Source organism: Chiloscyllium plagiosum, chromosome 1 (genome assembly GCF_004010195.1).
Source record: "Chiloscyllium plagiosum isolate BGI_BamShark_2017 chromosome 1, ASM401019v2, whole genome shotgun sequence".
Lineage (NCBI taxonomy): Eukaryota > Metazoa > Chordata > Chondrichthyes > Orectolobiformes > Hemiscylliidae > Chiloscyllium > Chiloscyllium plagiosum.
This window is the reverse complement of record NC_057710.1, coordinates 28122169-28143618: the sequence shown is the minus strand read 5'-3', so window position 1 is coordinate 28143618 and position 21450 is coordinate 28122169. Positions and strand designations below refer to the sequence as shown.

The following is a 21450-nucleotide window of genomic DNA, read 5'->3' as shown; positions in this document are numbered from 1 at the left end:
TTGCGGAAGGCGGAAAGGGGTGGGGAGGGAAATATATCCCTGGTGGTGGGGTCTGTTTGGAGGTGGTGGAAATGTTGGCGGATGATTTGGTTTATGCGAAGGTTGGTAGGGTGGAAGGTAAGCACTAGGGGCGTTCTGTCTTTGTTGCGGTTGGAGGGGTGGGGTCTGAGGGCGGAGGTGTGGGATGTGGACGAGATGCGTTGAAGGGCATCTTTAAACATGTGGGAAGGGAAATTGCGGTCTGTAAAGAAGGAGGCCATCTGGTGTGTTCTGTGGTGGAACTGGTCCTCCTGGGAGCAGATACAGCGGAGGTGGAAGAATTGGGAATACGGGATGGCATTTTTACAAGAGGTAGGGTGGGAAGAGGTGTGATCCAGGTAGCTGTGGGAGTCGGTGGGTTTGTAAAAAAATGTCAGTATTAAGTCGGTCGTCATTAATGCAGATGGAGAGGTCCAGGAAGGAGAGCGAGGTGTCAGAGATGGTCCAGGTGACCAGTAATAATTTATGCATCCTGGACACTAATTTTCTGCTTTATCACTATCTCCTTTTCCTTTTGAAGGTCACCTCATTTCTGACACTCTAAAAACTACTCTAAATGTATATTAGTCCTGCTTTCCAGCACTTGGCCTATGACTGTGAATTTTATGCTACTTCAAGTGCCCATTGAAGAACCTTTTAAAGGTTGTGAGATTTCCCACTTCCATAATCTTTTCAGGCAGTGCAGTCCAGATTCCCACCAACCTCTGAGTGAAAAAAAATCCTCAAATGTCCTGCCTTTCACCTTGTAAATGATGTCCCCTTGTTATTGACCCTTCAGCTAAGGGCAACAGCTATGTCCTATTCACCCTGTCTATGCTCTTCAATCTTATACACTTCAATCAAGTCCCATCCGAGCCTTCTCTGCTCCAAAGGAATCTGGTCTCTCTACATAGCTAAAGCGCTCTATTCCGACAAACATCCTGGTGAATCTCAAACCCACCAGTGCAATCACATCTTTCTTACAGTTCAATGGCCCGAATAATACTCCAGCTGTGGCCTAATCAAAGTTCCATACAGCTCAAACATAACCTTCATGATCTTGTAATGCTAGAACTGATAAAGGCAAATGTCCCATATCCCTTCTTAATTTTTCTATTAATCTGTCCTTTTGCCATCTGGTACCTTGGGCAAACACCCCACGATCCCTCCGTTCGTCTGAACTTCCTGGTGTTCTGTCATTCATCGAGTGCCCATTTGTCTTGTTACATCCTCCAAACTGATTGTCTTACAATTATCAATGTTAAATTCCATCTGCCACAGATCTGCCTGTCTGGCATCCACAAATCTTACTTATCAGACAAAAAGGGACCCTGCATTGATCCTCCAGGTAAGTCACTGGACACTGGCCTCCAGTGATACCGTCAGCCTTTTACCTCTGGCCTCTGACTCTTATCTCTGAGACTTTACTGAAATCCATATAGACTAGGTCAACAGTGCTACCGTCATCTATACACATGGTCACCTCCTTGAAAACGTCAATCAGGTTTTGTAGGTGTGACATCCCTCTGACAAAGCCAAATGGAGATTAATTTTCTTCTTCAGAATTTTCTCCAATAATTTCCCTACCAGTAATGTGTGATTCACTGTAACTCCCTAGTTTATCTCTACTACCCTTCCCAAAAAGTAGCGCTACATTAGCTGTCCTCCAGTCCTCAGATACCTCCTCTGTGACCAGACAAGAAATATAAATTTGAGTCAGAGCTCCTATAATTTTCTCTCCCACCTTCACCTCCCACAGCAGGCTGGGATACAACTACTCTGGACCTGGGGATTTGTCTACTTTTAAGCATGCCAAAATCCCCAAGACATCTTCACTCCCTATTTCTATTTTCTGAAGAACCTCACAGTCCCTCTTCTTGAATTCTGTACCTACATCTTCCTCCTCCAAAGTGAAGACAGATACGAAGTACTTGTTCAATACCTGACCAGAGTTCTCTGGCCCCACTCACAGATGGTCTCCTTGGTCCCTAATGGGCAGCACTCTTCTCCTGGTTATCTTCTTCTGATTGATACTTTTATGAAATATCTTAGGAGTCTTCATAATCTTACCCGCCAGTGTTTTTGTTTGCTCCCTTTTTGCTGACCTAATTGTTTTCTTATGTTACTCTTTGCACTTTCTATACTCCACAAGGAATTCCATTGATTTTCTCGCATTGTACCTGTTAAAAGCCTGTCTTTTCCTCCTTATCCAGTCATATGGATGTACAGCACAGAAACAGACCCTTTGGTCCAACTCTCCATGCTGACCAAATATCCTAAATTAATCTAGTCCCATTTGTCAGCATTTAGCTGATATCTCTTTAAGCTCTTCCTATTCATGTACTCATCCAGGTGCCGTTTAAATGTTGTAATAGTACCCACCTCCACTACTTCCTCTGACAGCTCATTCCATATGCATGCCATCCTCTGCTGAAAAAGTTGCCCCTTCGGTGCCTTTTAAATCATTCCCTTCTCATCTTAAACCTATGGTGTTTAATTTTGGACTCCCCTAGCCTGTAAAAAAGACCTTGGCTATTCATCTTATCCATGCTGCTGTAAATTTCATAAGCCTCTATAAGGTCACTCCTCAGTCACCAACACTCCAGGAAAAATAGCACCAGCCTAATCGGCCTCTCCCCATAGTTCACAACTCCCAATCCTGGCAACATCCTTGTAAATACTCCTAGACATTCCAGGTTCTCTGACTTTGGTGATTTGACTTTTCACCCTAAAGGGAACACCTTTGTTCCTGCACTGTTGCCAATTCCATTTTGAAAGACTCCGCTATTCTAATTAGCTCGCTGACTTTAGTTAATCCTGCCTTGTTTTCATAGCATCTGAACTGTTCTGCAGTAGGATCACTGGATCTGAAACATTAGCCCTGCTTTTTCTCCACAGCCTAACCTACTGAGTTTTTCCAGCATTTCTGATTTTGTTCTTGTTAATGCTGTATCATTATTGTACTAACAGTCTGTGTCTCCCACCCCTTACTGAACTCGTTGAAATTCCTTCTAACAAGGAAACCCATCTGCAAGGATGTTGGTCCCTCTTGCTTTGCTGCTAGACATCAGCTTTGGCACGCTGTTACTTATTAGTCAGAAGACTATAAATTGAATCCTACTCTATAGTCTTGAGCATATAATCTAGGATGACAATTTGAGGCATAGCAGAGGATGGCAGTCCTGAACCAACCATCTTTTAGATGAGATGTTAAACACAAACTCTAATTCTGCCCCATGACAGATTGCACACTGGTATTTCAAGAACAAGAGTGTTCTTCCTGGTGTCCTGTGTGATATTCTTCCCTCAACAAATATTTATAAAATAATGTCATGATAATTTGTCTCTCAGATCTTTACGCAACATTAAGTTCCTTTACACTCTAGCAGTGACTCCACTTCAAAAGGAACTTACACAAAGAAAAACAGAAATTGCAGGAAAAACTCAGTAGGTCGAGCAGCATCTGCAGAGAGAAAACAGAGTCCATGCTTCAAGTCCAGTGACCCTTCTTCAGAAACTTTCAGTTCTGAAAAAGGGCCACTGGACTCAAAACATTGGCTGTTTTCTCTGTGTAGATGCTGCTGGACCTGTTGAGTTTTTCCAGCAATTTCTGTTTTTGTTTGTTTTAGATATCAAGCATACACAGTTGTTTGGTAGTAAAAAGTGATGGCCGACTTAGAATTTAAATTCTTTCTTTCATTCTTATTCAACAGAATGGCTATTTATAGTCTGGTATTTAATGAAACAGAACTGTTAAAGAGAATTTTAAATTTCCTTTTTCTTAGGTAAGGAAGAATCATTTCCAAAGACTCATGAATTGGCAGTGACTTCCTCAGCTGAAGATGGAGTGAGCTTTGTAAGAAATTATTTATTTTCACCATGTGTTGAAGGTGAACACTGTCTGTCACTGTTTCATGTAAGAATACGTTTTGGAGACTTTATATCATCAGTGTGACAAAGTCGTAGAGCATTTATCTCAAAACTCTTCAGTTATTTTGTATTTTTGTTCTTCCTTTCTCTTGTAGTCTCCATTTGTTTTTTTGTATTGTGTCAGTGACCTATCAAGGACCTTGTTTCTAATCTAAATGCTGCCATTGGAAAAATAAATTGAAAAGTGCAATTTCAGGTTCCAGATGAACCTTGTTTACAATCAGATTTGTATCAGCACCTCAACTGATCTCTTCATTGCTTCTGATTTGTATTACTATTTGTCCAGCATTCAATACTGAGAATGTTTTTATTCACTCGTGGGACATGGGAATTGCTGGCTTGCCAGCATTTTTTTGCCCTACCCCCAGTTGCCCTCAAGAAGATGGTAGTGCGCTACTTCTTCGAACTGCTGCAGCCCATTTGCTGTAAGTAGACAGACAAAATCGTGAGGTAGGGAATTCCAGGATTTTGACTCAGCAACTGAAAAAGTAGTGATATATGTCCAAGCTCAGATGGTGAGTGGCTTGGAGGTGGTGGTGTTCCCAAGTATCTGCTGTCCTTGTTCTTCTAGATGGATTGCTAGGTGCTGTCTAAGGATGTCTAGCAAACTTACTCGGCTAAATGTTAAGAAGAACAAAACCATTGTCTTCAGACACCACCGTACCCCATTCCCTAATCCCTAATCATGACTCTGTCCCTCTCCCTGGCTGTTGTGTAAGGATAAATTTAAACCTGAGGTGATCTTCTATGACATCATCAAGACCACATATTTTGGTCTCTGCAACATCGCATATGTCTGTGCTCCTTAACTCATCCACTGTTAACATGAGTGTTTCAATGTCCGGTTCCGCCTCCTATCTTTCATAATCCACAAATGTGAGATAATCCTTTATCAAGTACTTCCATTGTCTTTCTCTGTCATCTCTAATCGCTCTACAGCTCTCTGAGAGTATTTGATGCCACCTTCCTAGCGTTTCCTGCATTTCTGATGGTACGCAGTAGATTTGAATTGTTTTATTCCTCTGCTGTCCATAACTTCCTTGAATAATTTTGATGTGAAGTTTGACCCTTGATTGATTGTATCTCTGTATCTCTGTTGGTAATCCATATGTAGTGAAAAATGTGAGTAATTCTTCTACAATCTATTTTAGCTGTAATATTGCGTAATGGAACAGCCAATAGAAATCTAGTCGATTCATCCATTATTGCGAACAAGTACTGATTGCACAGATCCCATACCTCAATCAAAAAGTGGCATTCAGTTAAGACTCTTGTAAAAGTTTCCTCAAATAGAGGAGTAGGTATTAAAAGTGCAGGTTTTATTACCACCTGTGGTTTTACAATTACCTGACATGTATGACACACCTGGCAAAAATCACACAATGTAGATTTGACCAGGGTCCCTCCTTAGATTCCTGAAACATTGTCAGCTTCTGGCACAAAGTCATACGCACTTAAGGTGGCTTTCTTCACCTCCTCATATGCCCCAGATACCTCCTCTGATAGTGATGCGGATACCTCACTAGCCCTACCTACAAGTTTTGTTTGGATCAACAAAACCCACATGGTCTCTGGCCACCACATTTGTTTAGCCACTTTTTCAAATGAGATGAAAAAGGCTTCTACATCCTTCTCATGAAATTTAGGCAATACTTGTATAAATTTAAACAGTTTCTCACCAGCCCTTTGGCTACCATGGGTTTGCTCATCCTCACTCTCTTCCTAACTAAGCTTATCTTCAACCTTCATCTCCATCTTTTCAAGCTGACTTTCCTATCTAAGTGCTAATTTCTGAAGTTTAAACTCTCTCTCTCTTTTTCTCTCTCTTTTGCTTTTAATAGTAATTTAAGCTGTTTCATTTCTGTTGCACTTTCCTTGTCTTTTGCCTCTAACTCAAACTGCTTCATTTTGAACTGAACGTTAGCCATCTCTAAAGTTTCTGCTGGCATTTCCAGCAAATGTAAAGGCTGGGCTACTTCTGTAATTATGTCAGTTTTTCTCACGGAAAGAGCGAGCTCCAACTCCAGCTTGCTTGCTCTCAAAACATTTCAAGAAGGTAGCCCAGACCCTAACTTTGCCAATTGATTTTAAGCAAGTTTACAAGAGAGAATCAGCTGGTTAGGCTACTTAATTTTAAACAAAACAGAATTTATCTATGAGATTACTGAATGAAACACAAAGAACAGAAAACAGAATATCAAATAACTTATGCAATCCAAAAACCCAACAAACTATGCCAACGTAATGATGCTGTTCCAAAATACCTGCAACAATCCCCCATTTACACCCCTTGGCACAAAAGCTAAAATGAAACACAAGTTCTTACAGGAATGAAGTCAGAGAGAAAGAGAGGGAGAGCCCAGCAGCCTTTCTTCACATGCCCACAGCTGCATTACCAAGCCAAAAAATAGCTGAGCTGTTAGATTGGCTACTCCCCTTTCATGATACAAGTTTTTTTAAAAACTAGAAAGCCTTCTGCCTGAGGCAGTATCTTTTAGCTTTAAACAAATTGGCCTCAGACTTATCGGAGCCTGTTTTGTATACAACCTCTCTGAAAAAAAAGGACAACGTGACCTTGTAAAAGGAACAGGATCGTCATAATTGAGACAAGGTAAACGACTAACTCCTGGAAATAGGGCATACAATGAGTTCTCAGGCTCAGAGGGTAGTGTCTGTCAGATTATCCTCAAGAGAGCTGACGTCTTCAGTAACGGAGAGTTGCTCACAAAGACTGAGAGGCAGTCAACACCCCTTGGAGAGAGCACTTTTGAGGAACTCCTCAACGAAGAAGCAGCCTTCGCAAGTGTGCTCAACTCCATTCCACAACATCACCATATCAGTGCATCTGTAGCCCACCTGTGATTATGAAAAACCCACCGTACAGTTGAGAAACAACAAGGCTTTCAGCACAGATGGAATGTTGCTGAAGGACTAAAATTATTGTGGAGAGGCACTCTCGACACAAATCCATAACAAATTAATCTTTTGCAACCAAACAAGTGGATGTGTGAACACTAAAGGAAGGTAGTTCATCTCTCCCCACCAGGGGCTTGAAAATTTGGGGTGTTCTATTCAAAACCACAATAATGTGGGGCCTTGATCTCAGTCTGCTTGTAATATTATAAATAAATTTGTATGATCAGAAAGTCATCATAGAGATATGACTGCAAGATGTAAAGTTGCCACATTTTGAATACAGCGTGCAGTTCTGGTTGACCCATGATAGGAAGGCTAATATTAAACCAGAGAGACTGTAGAAAAGATTTACTAGAACACTACCGGAACTGGAAAGTTTGACTTATAAAGAGAAGCTGGATAGGCTGGGACCTTTTTCCTTGGAACGTAGGACACTGAACGGTGACATTTATAGAGGCCATCAAATCATGAGAGAAATAGATAAGGAAGACAGCTAATAAATTTTCCCCATCGTAGAGGTGTCTAAAACTAGAGGGCATGGATTTAAGGTGAGAAGGGAGAGAATTGGTTAGAATTGCTGAGGGAGACTATGAATGGGTGACTAAAAGACAGAAAAAGTGTATGAAGGCAAAGCAGGTGTCCCCTGCGGTCACCTCCCTTCAAAATAGGTATACCGTTTTGGATACTGTTGGGTGAGATGGCTCACCAGGAGAGGGCAGCAGTTGCCAGAATCATGGCACCGTGGCGAGCACTGCTGTTCAGAAGGGCGGGAAAAAGACTCGTAGGGCCATAGTCATAGTGGATTCTATTGTGAAGGGAGTAGATAGGCGGTTTTGTGGCTGAAAATGGGACACCCAGATGGTTTGTTGCCTCCCAGGTTCTCGGGTCAGGGATGTCACCGATCGGATGCAGAACATTCTAAAAGGGGAGGGTGAACAGCTAGTTGTCTTGGTGCATATAGGCACCAACGATATAAGTAGAAATGAGATGAAGTCCTGAAAGAAGAATTCAGGGAGCTAGGAGAGAAGTTAAAGAGGAGGACTTCAATGGTAGTGATCTCAGGATTACTACCAGTGCCACGTGCTAACCAGCGTAGAAATGAAAAAAATAGGCAGGATGAACACGTGGCTTGAGAGATGGTGTGGGGGGAGGGGTTCAGATTTGTTGGACATTGGGACTGGTTCTGGGGAAGGTGGGACTATTACAAAAGGGACAGTCTACATCTGAACCAGACCGGAACCAGTGTCCTTGGGGAAGCTTTTGCTACTGCTGTTGGGGAGGTTTTAAACTAATGTGGCAGGGAGCTGGGAACCAGAAGAGAAGACAAGTAGGCAACGAGGTGGAGACTGTAAGAATTATGAAGATCGCATTAATAAAGGGAAGAGTAGGCAGTGAGCAGATGAGTGCAAAAAAACTGGTGGTCTGAAATGCATCTACTTTAATGCAAGGAGTATAGTGTGTAAGGCAGATGAACTCAAGTCTTGGATTGGTGCTTGTGAGTTTGACATTATTGCAATCACAGAGACTTGGTTGAAGAAAGGGCATGATGATTGGCAACTAAATGTTCCAGGATATAGACGTTTCAGACAGGACAGGGAGGGAATTAAAAGGGGGATGGGGTGGGGTGGAGTTGCATTGCTGGTCAGGGACGATATCACGGCTGTGCTAAAAGAGGACACTATGGAGATCTTGGATAGTGAGGCATTGTGGGTGGAGCTGAGAGATAAGAAGGGTGCAGTTATATTGTTGGGGTTGTATTACAGGTCTCCCAACAGTGAGCGTGAGGTAGAAGAACAAATAGATAAACAGATTATGGAAAGATGTAGAGGCAATAGGGTAGTGGTGATGGAAGATTTTAATTTTCCCAACATTGACTGGGATACACTTAGCGTCAGAGGTCTGGTTGGGATAGAATTTGTAAGAAGCATCCAGGAGAGTTTTCTAGAGCAGTATGTCAATAGTCCGACGAGGGAAGGACGCATATTGGACCTGGTACTGGGGACGAGCCAGGACAAGTGGTAGAAGTTGCGGTGGGGGATTTCTTTGGGAACAGTGTCCACAATTCTGTAAGTTTTAGAATACTTGTAGATTAGGGGCGGCACGGTGGTTCAGTGGTTAGCACTGCTGCCTCACAGCACAAGGGTCCCAGGTTTGATTCCAGGCTCGGGTGACTGTCTGTGTGGAGTTTGCACATTCTCCTCATGTCTGTGTGGGTTTCCTCCGGGTGCTCCAGTTTCCTCCCACAGTTCAAAGATGTGCAGGTCAGGTGAATTGGCCATGCTAAATTACCCATAGTGTTAGGGACATTAGTCAGAGGGAAATGGGTCTGGGTGGGTTGCTCTTCGGAGGGTCGGTGTGGAATGGTCGGGCTGAAGGGCCTAAATCCACACTGTAGGGAATCTAATTAAAGAGGAGAGTGGTCCAAAGGGAAGAGTACTAAACTGGGCCAAGGCCAATTGTATCAAAATTAGTAAGGATTGGACACAGCTATTTGAAGGGAAGTCGACATTTGAGATGTGGGAGGCTTTCAAAGATGGCGCAGGATAGGCATGTCCCATTGCAGGCAAAGGATAGGAAGGGCAAGATTTGTGAACCGTGGATGACAGGAGAGATTGTACGACTAGCCAAGAGGAAAAGGGAAGTACATAGGGTCTAGGCAGCTAAGAACAGAACGGGCCCTGGAAGAATATCGGAAGAGTAGGACAAGTCTTAAATGAGGAATCGAGCGGGCTAAAAGAGGTAATGAAATAGCTTTAGCATGTAGAATTAAGGAGAATCCCAAAGCATTTTATTCTTGTATAAGAAGCAAGCGGGTAACTAGAGAAAGGATTGGTTCACTGAAGGATAACAAAGGAAGGCTGTGTGTCGAACCTGAGTGAATGGGTGAGATTCTGAATGATTATTTTGCATCAGTGTTCACTGAGAGGAACATGATGAATGTTGAGTTTAGAGATAGAAGTTTGATTAGTCTGGATCACGTTGGCGTAAGTAGGGAAGATGTGTTGGTTATGCTAGCGGTTATTAAGGTGGACAAATCCCCAGGACCAGATGGGATCTATACCAGGTTGCTAAGGGAGGAGAGAGAGGAAATAGCTGGGGCCCTGACAGATATCTTTGTGGCATCCTTAAATACAGGTGAGGTGCCAGAGGACTGGAGGGTTGCTCATGTTGTCTCCCTGTACAAGAAGGGTAGTAGGGATATTCTGGGTATCTACAGACCAGTGAGCCTGACGTCAGTGGTGGGAAAGTTGCTGGAGGTGGTACTGAGGGATAGGATCTATTTATATTTTGAAAAGAATGGACTTATCAGTGATAGGCAACATGGCTTTATTCAGCGGAAATCGTGCCTTACCAACTTAATAGAGTTCTTCGAGGAAGTGACCAAGTTGATAGATGAAGGAAGGGCTGTTGATGTCATAGACATGGACTTCAGTAAAGTGTTTGATAAGATTCCCCATGGTAGACTAATGGAGAGTAGGTGGATAAAGATCTGGTTGAGCAACAGGAGACAGAGAGTGGTGGTTGAAGGGAGTTTCTCGAAATGGAGAAAGGTGATCAGTGGTGTTCCACAGGGGTCAGTGTTGGAGCCACTGTTGTTTGTAATATACATAAATGATCTGGAAGAGGGCACTGTTGGTATGATCAGCAAGTTTGCAGATGACACGAAGATTGGTGGAGTAGCCGGAAGCATAAGGGACTGTCAGAGAATACAGGAGGATATAGATAGACTGGAGAGTTGGGCGGAAAAGTGGCAGATGGTTTTCAATCCAGACAAATGTGAGATGATGCATTTAGGCAAGTCTAATTCTAGAGCAAATTATATACAATGAATGGAAGAGCCCTTGGGAAAAGTTGATGGGCAGAGAGATCTGGGAGTGCAGGTCCATTGTACCCTGAAGTTTGCTGCACAGATGGATAGAGTGGTCAAGAAGGCATATAGTATGCCTGCCTTCATTGGGCGGGTATTGAGTATAAGAGCTGGCAGGTCATGTTAAAATTGTACAAGACATTGGTTTGTCCACATTTAGAATACTGTGTAGAGTTCTGGTTGCCACATTACCAATAGGATGTGGACGCTTTAGAGAGGGTGCAGAGAAGGATTACGAGGATGTTGCCTGGTATGAAAGGTGCTAGCAATGCAGAGAGGTTGAGTAGGTTAGGTTTATTTTCATTAGGAAAAAGGAGATTGAGGGGGGACCTGATTGAGGTTTACAAAATCATGAAGGGTATAGACAGGGTTCTTAGCAACAAGCATTTTCCCAGGGTGAGGGATTCAATAATGAGGGGTCACACTTTCAAGGTGAGAGGTGGAAAGTTTAAGGGTGGCAAGTACTTCACACAGAGGATGGTGAGCGTTTGGAACGCGTTGCCAGCAGAGGTGGTCGAGGCAGGCACGGTAGATTCATTTAAGATGTGTCTGGACAGATGCATTAGTAGGTGGGGGCAGAGGGATACAAATGTTTAGGAATTGGGCGACAGGTTTAGACAGTTGATTTGGATTGGCTCAGGCTTGGAAGGCCAAAGAGCCTGTTCCTGGGCTGTAAATTTTCTTTGTTATTTGTTCTAGATACGAAAGGGTTCAGAGGGGCAATTGTTTCACACAGAAGGTGGTGAGTATTTGGAATGGGCTGCCAGAGTTAGCAGTGGAGGCAAATGCAATCTTGTCATTTAAGAAACATTTAGGCATGTACATAAATGGAATAGGTATGGAGTGATATGAAATAAACACAGGCAAATGAGATTAATTGTGAAAACTGGACGGCATTGACTAGTTAGGCCAAAGGGCCTGTTTCCATTCTATAAACCTCTGAGTCGAGAGTGTGGTGCTGGAAAAGCACAACAGGTCAGGCAGCATTTGAGGAGGAGGAGGAGGAGAATTGACGTATGGTACATAAGCTCTGCAGTCCTTACTTTCTCCTACAAACCTCCCTAACGTTGGCTAGCAAGGTCATACAAGAGTTCATGACTTTAACTAGGACATTACATTCTGTACCAACAACCTGCTTGTCATTGTTATCAGTGAACTACCCTCAGTTGTTGCATTTGTATACTTTCTTTCTTTAACTACCTAAAGTATTATGGCTAAAGTGTTGCTTCTCAGTAACCATCTGAAAATTGCTGCAAATTGTCTATTGCGTAAATTAGGTAAATATAATCACGAGCTCCTAAACCAACGATAGGATCAGATGAGTCTGTTGTGCAGAGGTACCTGGAATGAAACAGTCTTCTGATGGTCAACAACTAGATTCAAATATGAATAGTGACTAATTGATAAGTATTGGAAGAAGGCTGGCACTCATACCAGCATGCAAACTATTGTTTATAGGAAACTGGATGGAAATGGAAGAAAATCGTAGGTGACTCATCTGTTTCGTTTTCCTGTAGCTTCCAGTAACAGACGGGCATTATCTGTGCCTCGAGAGCATCTTGGAGAATTTTAAACTTGCCTGAAGTGAAATCATAGAAACTGATCTTTACAAAAATTTTACTGTAAGCCTTTGATCTGATCTGATATGATTTATTGTCACATGTACCTAAATACAGTGAAAATCAGGGCAGGCAGATCTGTTTCAGTACTTCTAATAACAAACTAGGTTTTAGAATTATTTTAGAGCATTTCTCAACATTGAACACATTTTACAATCTCCCCTTTCAGTTCTATAACTGGCAAAAACAATAATATTCAAATTTTGTTGGAAGGTAAATGTGCTTTTCTGAGCTCAATTCTATCTTTAAACGCATATTTGAGTATTAGCATGCGTCTTTTGAGCACAGGAGCAGTAAAAACTGTTTTCAATAAATGAAGGACCAATATTCAGATGGTTAAAGATGAATGGTTAACAAAACAGATAACATAAGGATAAGTTTCTGTATGCAATAAATGGTTAGGATTTGGATTGAAATGCCTGATCATATGACACAAACAGATTTAGTGGAAGCTTTCAAAAAGGGATTGGATAAATCATTGAAGGATAAAAATATGGGGATATGGGAAAAAAGCCAGGGAATAATGCGAACTGGACTATACCTTGAAAGTCATTTGCAGACTTGATGGTCAAATGACCTCCTTCTGAACTGTACTATTCTGTGCTTTACCCAACATCCACTGTTGGCACACTTCTAGGATTCAGAATCTTGAGTAGTTTTTCCCTACTTTGGGAATCCAGAAACCAATGCTAACACTGCTTATTGCCTCAACACTGGTTGAGACCAACTAATTGGGAGAAGACAGGAGAGTTGAACCTGAGACGTGCCAATTTTATGTGACTTAGCACCTCTTTGTGTAAACACTCAATTGTATCTGTTGCTATCTGTCTTACGTGTAAGCCGTTGCAAGAACCTATTCACAGAACGCTTCAGAGAACATCTCCAGCACACCCGAACCAATCAACCTCACCGCCCCTGGCAAAACACTTCAACTCCCTCGCCTACTCTGCCGAGGACATACAGGTCCTGGGCCTCCTCCATCGCCACTCCCTTACCACCTGACACCCGGAGGAAGAAATCTCATCTTACGCCTTGGGACCCTCCAACCCTATGGCATCAATGTGGATTTCACTAGTTTCCTCATTTTCCCCCAGCCCCATCCCCTCCCATTTATCTCTCCAACCCCGAAGCTCCCAGCCTCATTCCTGATGAATGGCTTTTGCCTGAAACTATGATTTTCCTGCTCCTCAGATGCTACCTGACCTGCTGTTCTTTTCCAGCACCACACTCTCAACTCTAATCTCTAGCATCTGCAGTTTTCACTTTCGCCTGTTGCAAGAACCTTACAGTCAAAAGACTTGAAGGATTCTAAACGGTCAAAAGGCTTTTGCAAGAAAGCATTTTTGGCATACTTCTCTTTCTCACCTCTTGTTTGTGAGAGAATTTATCCAATATTTTAGTTTAACTGTTTAAACTATTTATTCCAGAATCATGCAGTCATAGAGGACAGTGGCTTACAGACATCATTTAACTCTTCAGAATCCAAGCCATCTAAGGAATCTATAACAACGGAGGAATTTATGCAAAAAGCAAAGTCTGATTACTTAACTGGATCAGGTAACTTAGTTGAATGAAAAAGTGCTCTTTTTAATGAGTTACTGAGAAATATGAAGACCTTTTGAAGTAAATCTACATAACTTATGATACTTTAAAAAAGAAATTGGAATGATCTGGAAAACACATTTTCAGTTTTCATGCTTTTTTTTGTTGCTGCCATTTCCAGTGATGGTCCTTTTGATTCATATACTTAATCTGAGCCCATCTTGTACAAAGTCCAATTACAGCGGATAAAAATATCCCCGTTTTGTCTAAAGTACAATTGCAGCAGATAAAGAATTAGTACGAATCTGTGCACTAAATTGTTTCACTTAATCCATAAAGCTGGGTTGTGTCAGTAACAGAAATGTTCATTTTTGTGGGTATTGCTGGGGAGGTCAGGGGTAAGCAAGGGAGCTCCATTTTGAAATTAACCAGGACTGTATTGGACTTGAGAGTCTTTGTTGTTAAGTTTAAACACAGCTCATAATAAGCAACTAGTTCTAACCTCATTGGCACAAAGAGAGAAAATAACAGTATTACATTACTTCAGACTTTTTTTCCAAAACAGATTCTGTCATCTTTAAGAAGTAATTTAAATCTCTGACCACTTAAATTCATCTTTCTAGAATTATCACTCATGTACAAGAGGTTTACTTGCATGTTCAAATCCTATGTATGAATGGGCAGTGTTATGCTATTATATAGTTACAGATATAATTCCTTTTAGCTGTTTTTGTATCCAATCTCAACATGAAGAACTCTCAAGGCCAGTTTATGTTTATGGTATTTTGTGATATTATTTCAAAATCAGTCAAAAAACTATACATTTATTTAGGATATCAAAATTTGTAAACCTGAAATACCATTCTGCATTTTAAATTTTCTTTATTTGGTGCTAAAGACAAGCCAGGGAACTATAGCGCAGGGAGCCTGACATCGGTGGTGGGCAAGTTATTGGAAGGAATCCTGTAGAACAGGATGTACATATATTTGGAAAGGCGAGGACTGATTAGGGATAGTCAATATGGCTTTATGCATGGGAAATCATGTCTCACAAACTTGATTGAGTTTTTTGAAGAAGTAACAAAGAAGATTGATGAGGGCAGAGCGGTAGATGTGATCTATATGTACTTCAGTAAGGCGTTCGACAAGGTTCCCCATGGGAGACTGATTAGCAAGGTTAGATCTCATGGAATACAGGGAGAATGCTCAAAGTTGGGAGACAGAGGGTGGTGGTGGTTGGGTTGTTTTTCAGACTGGAGGCCTGTGACCAGTGGAGTGCCACAAGGATTGGTGTTGGGTCCACTACTTTTCATCATTTATATAAATGATTTGGATGTGAGTATAAGAGGTATAGTTAGTAAGTTTAGAGATGACACCAAAATTGGAGGTGTAGTGAACAGCGAAGAGGGTTACCTCATATTACAATGGGATCTTGATCAGATGGGCTAATGGGCTGAGAAGTGGCAGATGGAATTTAATTGAAATGAATGTGAGCTGATGCATTTTGGGAAAGCAAATCTTAGTAGGACTTATACACTTAATGGTAAGGTCCGAAGGAGTATTGCTGAATAAAGAGACCTTAGAGTGGAGGTTCGTAGCTCCTTGAAAGTGGAACCTCAGGTAGATAGGATAGTGAAGGCAGCATTTGGTATGCTTTCCTTTATTGGTCAAACTATTGAGTACAGGAGTTGGGAGGTCAGTTGAGGCTGTACAGGACGATGGTTAGGCCATTATTGGAATATTGCATGGAATTTTGGTCTTCCTATCGGAAAAATGTTGTGAAACTTGAAAGGGTTCAGAAAAGATTTACAAGGATGTTGCCAAGGTTGGAGGATTTGAGCTATAGGGAGAGGCTGAACAGGCTGGGGCTGTTTTCCCTGGAGTGTCGGAGGCTGAGGGGTGACGTTAAGGTTTATAAAATCATGAGGAGCATGAATAGGATAAATAGGCAAAGTCTTTTCCCTGGGGTGGGAGAGTCCCGAACTAGAAGGCGTAGGTTTAGGGTGAGAGGGGAAAGATATAAAAGAGATCTAAGGGGCAACTTGTTCACTCAGAGAGTGGTGGATGTAAGGAATGAGCTGCCAGAGGAAGTGGCGGAAGCTAGTACAATTGCAACATTTAAAAGGCATCTGGATGGGTATATGAATAGGAAGGGTTTGGAGGGATATGGGCCGGGTGCTGGCTGGTGGAACTAGATTGGGTTGGGATATCTGGTCGGCATGGACGAGTTGGACCGAAGGGTCTGTTTCTGTGCTGTACATCTTTATGACTCTATGATGCAAAATGTGGAAGATAGTAAGCAATAAACAGCGAGGCAGATGGGTGTGTAATCGTGGAATGGTGTAGGTGCCTGTTCTCTGAACAACCCAAAAGATGATATTTAACATAGATGTGTAGAGTGATAACATTAATGCTGAAAAAAAAATTAGAGGCATCAAACACAAAATGAAACAATTTTGAAGAAGGTGCATGCTAGGGGCAGTTGGGAATTTATGTATCCAAATTAACCAGGTTGTTAGAAAATGTTCTGATCCCAGTAATATTGAACAAGTGAGATCCCAGAGAGAAACATGACCTGATAGTTAGTTAGATTTTTAAAATTTGTTTACTCTGGTGGTCAGTCACTTGCATTTTCAAAAGATGGCAGTTTCCTTCTTTAAAGGACATGAGTGAACCAGATAGGTTTTCCTGACAGTGGATTCATGGCCATCATTAGACTCTTAATTCCAGATTTTTATTGAATTAAGATTCTACCATTTACTATGGTGTAATTTGAACCTGGGTTCCAAGAACATTACCTGCGCCAGACTACTAGGCCATAGCCTCCTATCCAGGTGTGAGTGACAGTCGACTTACAAACAACTTACTGGATGAGATGGCACAACTATTTCCATCCTCTGTGATGAGGGAGGCCAGGACATCAGCTGAGGCATTTGCAACAATCTTCAGCCAGAGATGCTGAGTAGTTGTCACTTTCAGCTCCCCCGCTCCTCCAGAGGTGCCAGTCTTCAGCCAATTCAGTTCATTCCACATGAAGTCAAGAAATGGCTGAAGGCAAAGGAATTGGGCCTGACAATATTCAGAAGACTTGTGTTCCAGACCTTGTCATGCCCCCAACTAAGCTATTCCAGTACAACTGTGACATTGACATCTAGCTGCAATGGGGGAACATTGCCCAGAAAGTCCAGTTCATAAAAAGCTGAACATATCAAATCTGGCCAGCTACCACTCATCAGTCAAATTTCATTCAGCTGTAAAGCAATGGAAGGAGTCCTCACTGCTTTTGAGTGAGACTAACATTAAGGAGCCCCAGGAAAGCTAGTAATCTCTGGTGTTTGAGTTATATCTAGCATACTAGAAAGTGACTGTGGGTGTTGGAGTTCAGTCATCTTAGTCACAGGCCATCACTGCAATAGTTCCTCAAAGTAGTGTCTGAGGCCCAGACTACTTTAGCTACTTCCTAAATAACCTTCCCTCCATTATGAGGTCAGAATTAGGGATATGCACTGATGTTTGCACATTCTTCAGCACGTTTCTTCCTCAGACACTGAAGCAGTCAGTGTCTAAATGTAGCAAGACTTGGACAATATCCAGGCTTGAGGTGACAAGTGGCAATCATCATCCGAGCCACACAAGTGCCAGGCAATGACCATCTCCAACAAAAAAGTCTAGCCATTGCCCCTTGACATTCAATGGCATTACATTGCTGAAACTTCCACTAATCGCCTTCTGGAGGTTAGCATTGACCAGAAATTGAACGGGAATAGTTAAATGAATATTCTGCCTATAAAAACAGGTCAGGGGGTAGGAATATTGCAGTGAGTAACGCCCCTATTGACTTCTCAAAATCTGTCCACCAAAAACAAAGCACAAGTCAAGCATTGGAGAATACTCCCCACTTCTCTGTATGTGGGCTGTTCCTACAACACCATCCTGACCCCATTCCGAACAAAGCTTACCTGATTGGTATTGCATTTACATGCATTCATACCCTCCTCCAGTGATCCACAGTTGCAGCAGTGTGTGCCATCTACAACAATGACCTCTGTCCTTTTTAAGGGAAAGATCATTTTTGAATTTACATGTAACCTAGAATCATTCCCAAAGAAAATTTAAAATAAAGATTTTATTTTTAGTGCTAAATAATCTAAGACCTTGTATGTGTAATTATTGATCTCTTCCTGTACTGACCAAAGACTCAACAAATCTCGGTGAGACACCTATGACTGCACATTATCTACTAGTAGCTTGAATTGTTGGTTGTAGTTGGAGGTTGCCAGTTGTATACAATTCACCAAGCAGGTATCTGTGAGGCAGTCGATACTTAAACTTGATTATCTTTATTTGGGAGAGCTCTGTCTTACAGAAGAGTCAAAGTAAACTTTCACCTTTAAAAGTACAGAATAATTGGAATGGTGATTTTTCTCTGTGAGTCCTTCAAAATGGCTGTTCCTTGATGTAACTTTCAGCACCATATCATTTTGCATGTTAATTATTTCCATTTTAATTCCACTGCTTTGCAAATGAAATATCTGATGGAATTTGGTCGTGAACCACCACTGTCTGCTTGAAGGTATAGATTTGAGACAAGCATGGCACTTTATTCCATTGCACCTAATTCCTGAAATTAACTCTGTGTGCTTTTGCGTGCTTCACGTGTGCGTCGTTTTTTTGTGTGGAACCATTTTCCTTTGACTTTGATGTTTTTCTGGTATTTTTCCCAAATTCAGGAAATGTTACAGCATTGAATTTTTTTTGTTTCGTTGTGAGGACCACAAACCCAGCTTCATTTTAAATGCCTTTGTGGCACTGATTATATGTAAGAAGTCTGTCTCTCCCTGTATTTCAGTTTAGCTTGTTCAATTTTGATATTGTGCCTGCAAAGAACTGAAATCGAGCAACCATGCATTGTCTGACAGGTCACTGCAACCTCTAGTCCTTGATTCAAGAGAAGTGAGTATTTTAGGCATCCAATCTAAAATGCTTTGCAAGACCTTATGTGAATTTGACCACTTCACATTTGCATGGAGGTTTAGTTTACCATGGGTAGCATCAATAAAGGCTAATTACTGCAGATGCTGGAATCTAAAACCAAAAGAGAAAATGCTGGAAAATCTCAGCATGTCTGGCAGCATCTGTAAGGAGAGAAAAGAGCTGACATTTCGAGTCTAACTGACCCTTTGTCAAAGCTCATTGTCAAAGCATCATGCTCATTGAGTAAGAAGTGAACAAATGATGTTGAAAAACTCTGCTCAAATTGAGTTTTCAACTTTCATTGCATTGCCATTTTTTTGCCAATCAGTATAATTTCTGCAAAATGCAGCAATGCAGCACTTATGATGTCAGCTATTTTATTAATCAGAATATTTTTCTCAAGTACAAACTTTTAAAATTTGTTGTAAATATTCTCACCCCTTGTTCTGTCTTTAAGGGACAAATGGGTGGAAAGATCCTCTTTGCTCTTCATGAGCATGTTTTATAAGGACATAATTAATAAAACCACAGTGAGAAGCATTCAGTCCTTCAGGTCCTGTTGCAATTGCTGAAAGGTATCTTTCAGCAATGATTTCACTCATCTTGCTACTGTGGAACATAAAGCCATAAGATATAAGACCAGAACAAAACTGTTCAGCTCATCGAGTCTGCTCCACCTTTCGGTTATGGCTGCTATGTTTTTCAATCCCATTCTCTTGCCTTTTCTCCACAATGCTTCATCCTCTTACTAATCAAGAATCTATCAATCTCTCTTAAATACACTCAATGTCTTAGCTGCTACAGCCTTCTGCTGCAGTGAGTTCCACAGATTTATCTCTATCTGGCTGAAGAAAATCTTTCTCATCTCAATTCTGAAGGGTTTTGCCTTCACTATAAGGCTGTGCCTTCAGATCCTAGTCTCAACTACTCATGGAAACACCTTCTCCACGTCCACTCTATTTAAGCCTATCAGTATTCTGTAATTTCAAATCAGATTCCCCCCCCCCCGCCATCCTTCTAAACTCAGTTGAGTACAGATCCAGAGTCCTTAACCGCTCAACATGTGGCAAGCCCTTTGTACCCAGGATAATTCTTCTAAGGCCAGCACATCTATCCTTAGATACAGGGTCCAGAATTGCTCATAAATTCCAAATGTGGTCTGACCAGAGACTTATTCAGCCTCAGCAGTACATCTCTGATGTTGTATTCTAGCCTTCTTGAAATAAATGCTAACATTGCATTTGCCTTCCTAATTGCCAAATGAACCTGCATGTTAACCTTAAGAGAATCCTGAACTAGGATTCCCAAGTCCCTTTGTTCTTTAGATTTTCAAAGCCTTTCCCTGTGTAGAAAATAATCTATGCTTCTATTTTTCTACCAAAGTGTGTGTAACCTCACATTGTATTCCATCTGCCATTTCTTTGTCCACTCTCTTCGTCTGAGACAAAAAAAACTGCAGATGCTGGAATCCAAGGTAGACAAACAGGAGGCTGGGAGAACACAGCAAGCCAGGCAGGAGGACTGTCTTGAAGAAGGGTTACACCCAAAACATTGACTTCTCCACCTCCTGACACTGCCTGGCTTGCTATTTGCCACTCTCTTTGACTGTCCAAGTCTTTCTGCAGCATCCCCGCTTCCTCAACACTATCTATCACTCCATCTAGCTTTGTGTCATCTGCACCAAGTGACATCTCTAGATTGTTGTTATTTCTTCTTTATTTTTGAAGTATTTGAATAAAGAGTTATCAGCCACAATTATTGCTGCTTTAGTTACTTCACTTGTGAATGATTTCATAGACTCCCTACAGTGTGGAAACAGGTCATTTGCCCCACAAGTCCACACTGACCCTACGAAGAGTAACCCATTCCCTTACTCTGTAACTCTACATTTCACCTGACTAATGCACCTAACCTACATATCCTTGAATACTATGGGCAATTTAGCATGACCATTTCACCTTCTCGGCCTTTTGGCTAAGATCAAGTGATTGTTCTCATTGGAACAGGTGACGAGTGGCGAGTTGTAAGAGCGAGTCGAGATCGTCGCTGGATCGTGATTGGACGTTGGAGGGTCATTTGGTTGTGCTGACATGCTCTTGGTGGATCTTCATGATGGCTTCTTTTTTTAATTTCAAAAATATACTTTATTCATATATATTTAATCTATACAATTACACATGTCATCATTCTGTAAACATTCCATTTCTTAGCATATCAAAACAGGGTAATCATTCCTATTCACAGGTTGGTGCGATTACATTGAGCTGAGGCGCCAGCGGAGCCCAAATGACTGCGTGGGCCCCCTGTTCTTCTTAGGCAGGCAGATGTTAGACGGTGGTCTTTCCCCACCGCGCCTTGGCGGCAGCTGCCCCAAGCTTCAGCGCGTCCCTCAACACGTAGTCCTGGACCTTGGAATGTGCCAGTCTGCAACACTCAGTCGGGGTCAACTCCTTCAGCTGGAAGATCAACAGGTTTCGGACAACCCAGAGAGCGCCCTTCACCGAGTTGATGATCCTCCAGGCACAGTTGATGTTCATCTCGGTGTGCGTCCCGGGGAACAGACCGTAGAGCACGGAGTCCCGC

At 41.9% G+C, this 21450-nt stretch overlaps 1 protein-coding gene across 4 annotated transcripts in view; it reads left to right on the top strand.

Moving 5' to 3' along the window:
• Nucleotides 1–21450, top strand: part of ccdc142 (coiled-coil domain containing 142) — a 153467-nt gene that overhangs the window by 6928 nt on the left and 125089 nt on the right. For 2 of the 4 annotated variants that reach the window (XM_043709442.1, XM_043709267.1), the window contains exons 3-4: nucleotides 3804–3934; nucleotides 13779–13908. In XM_043709442.1, coding sequence (XP_043565377.1) covers nucleotides 3804–3934; nucleotides 13779–13908 — 261 coding nt within the window. Of the gene's footprint in view, nucleotides 1–3803; nucleotides 3935–13778; nucleotides 13909–21450 lie in introns of those variants that run through there. The other 2 variants (XM_043709356.1, XM_043709534.1) reach the window with 2 other exon arrangements.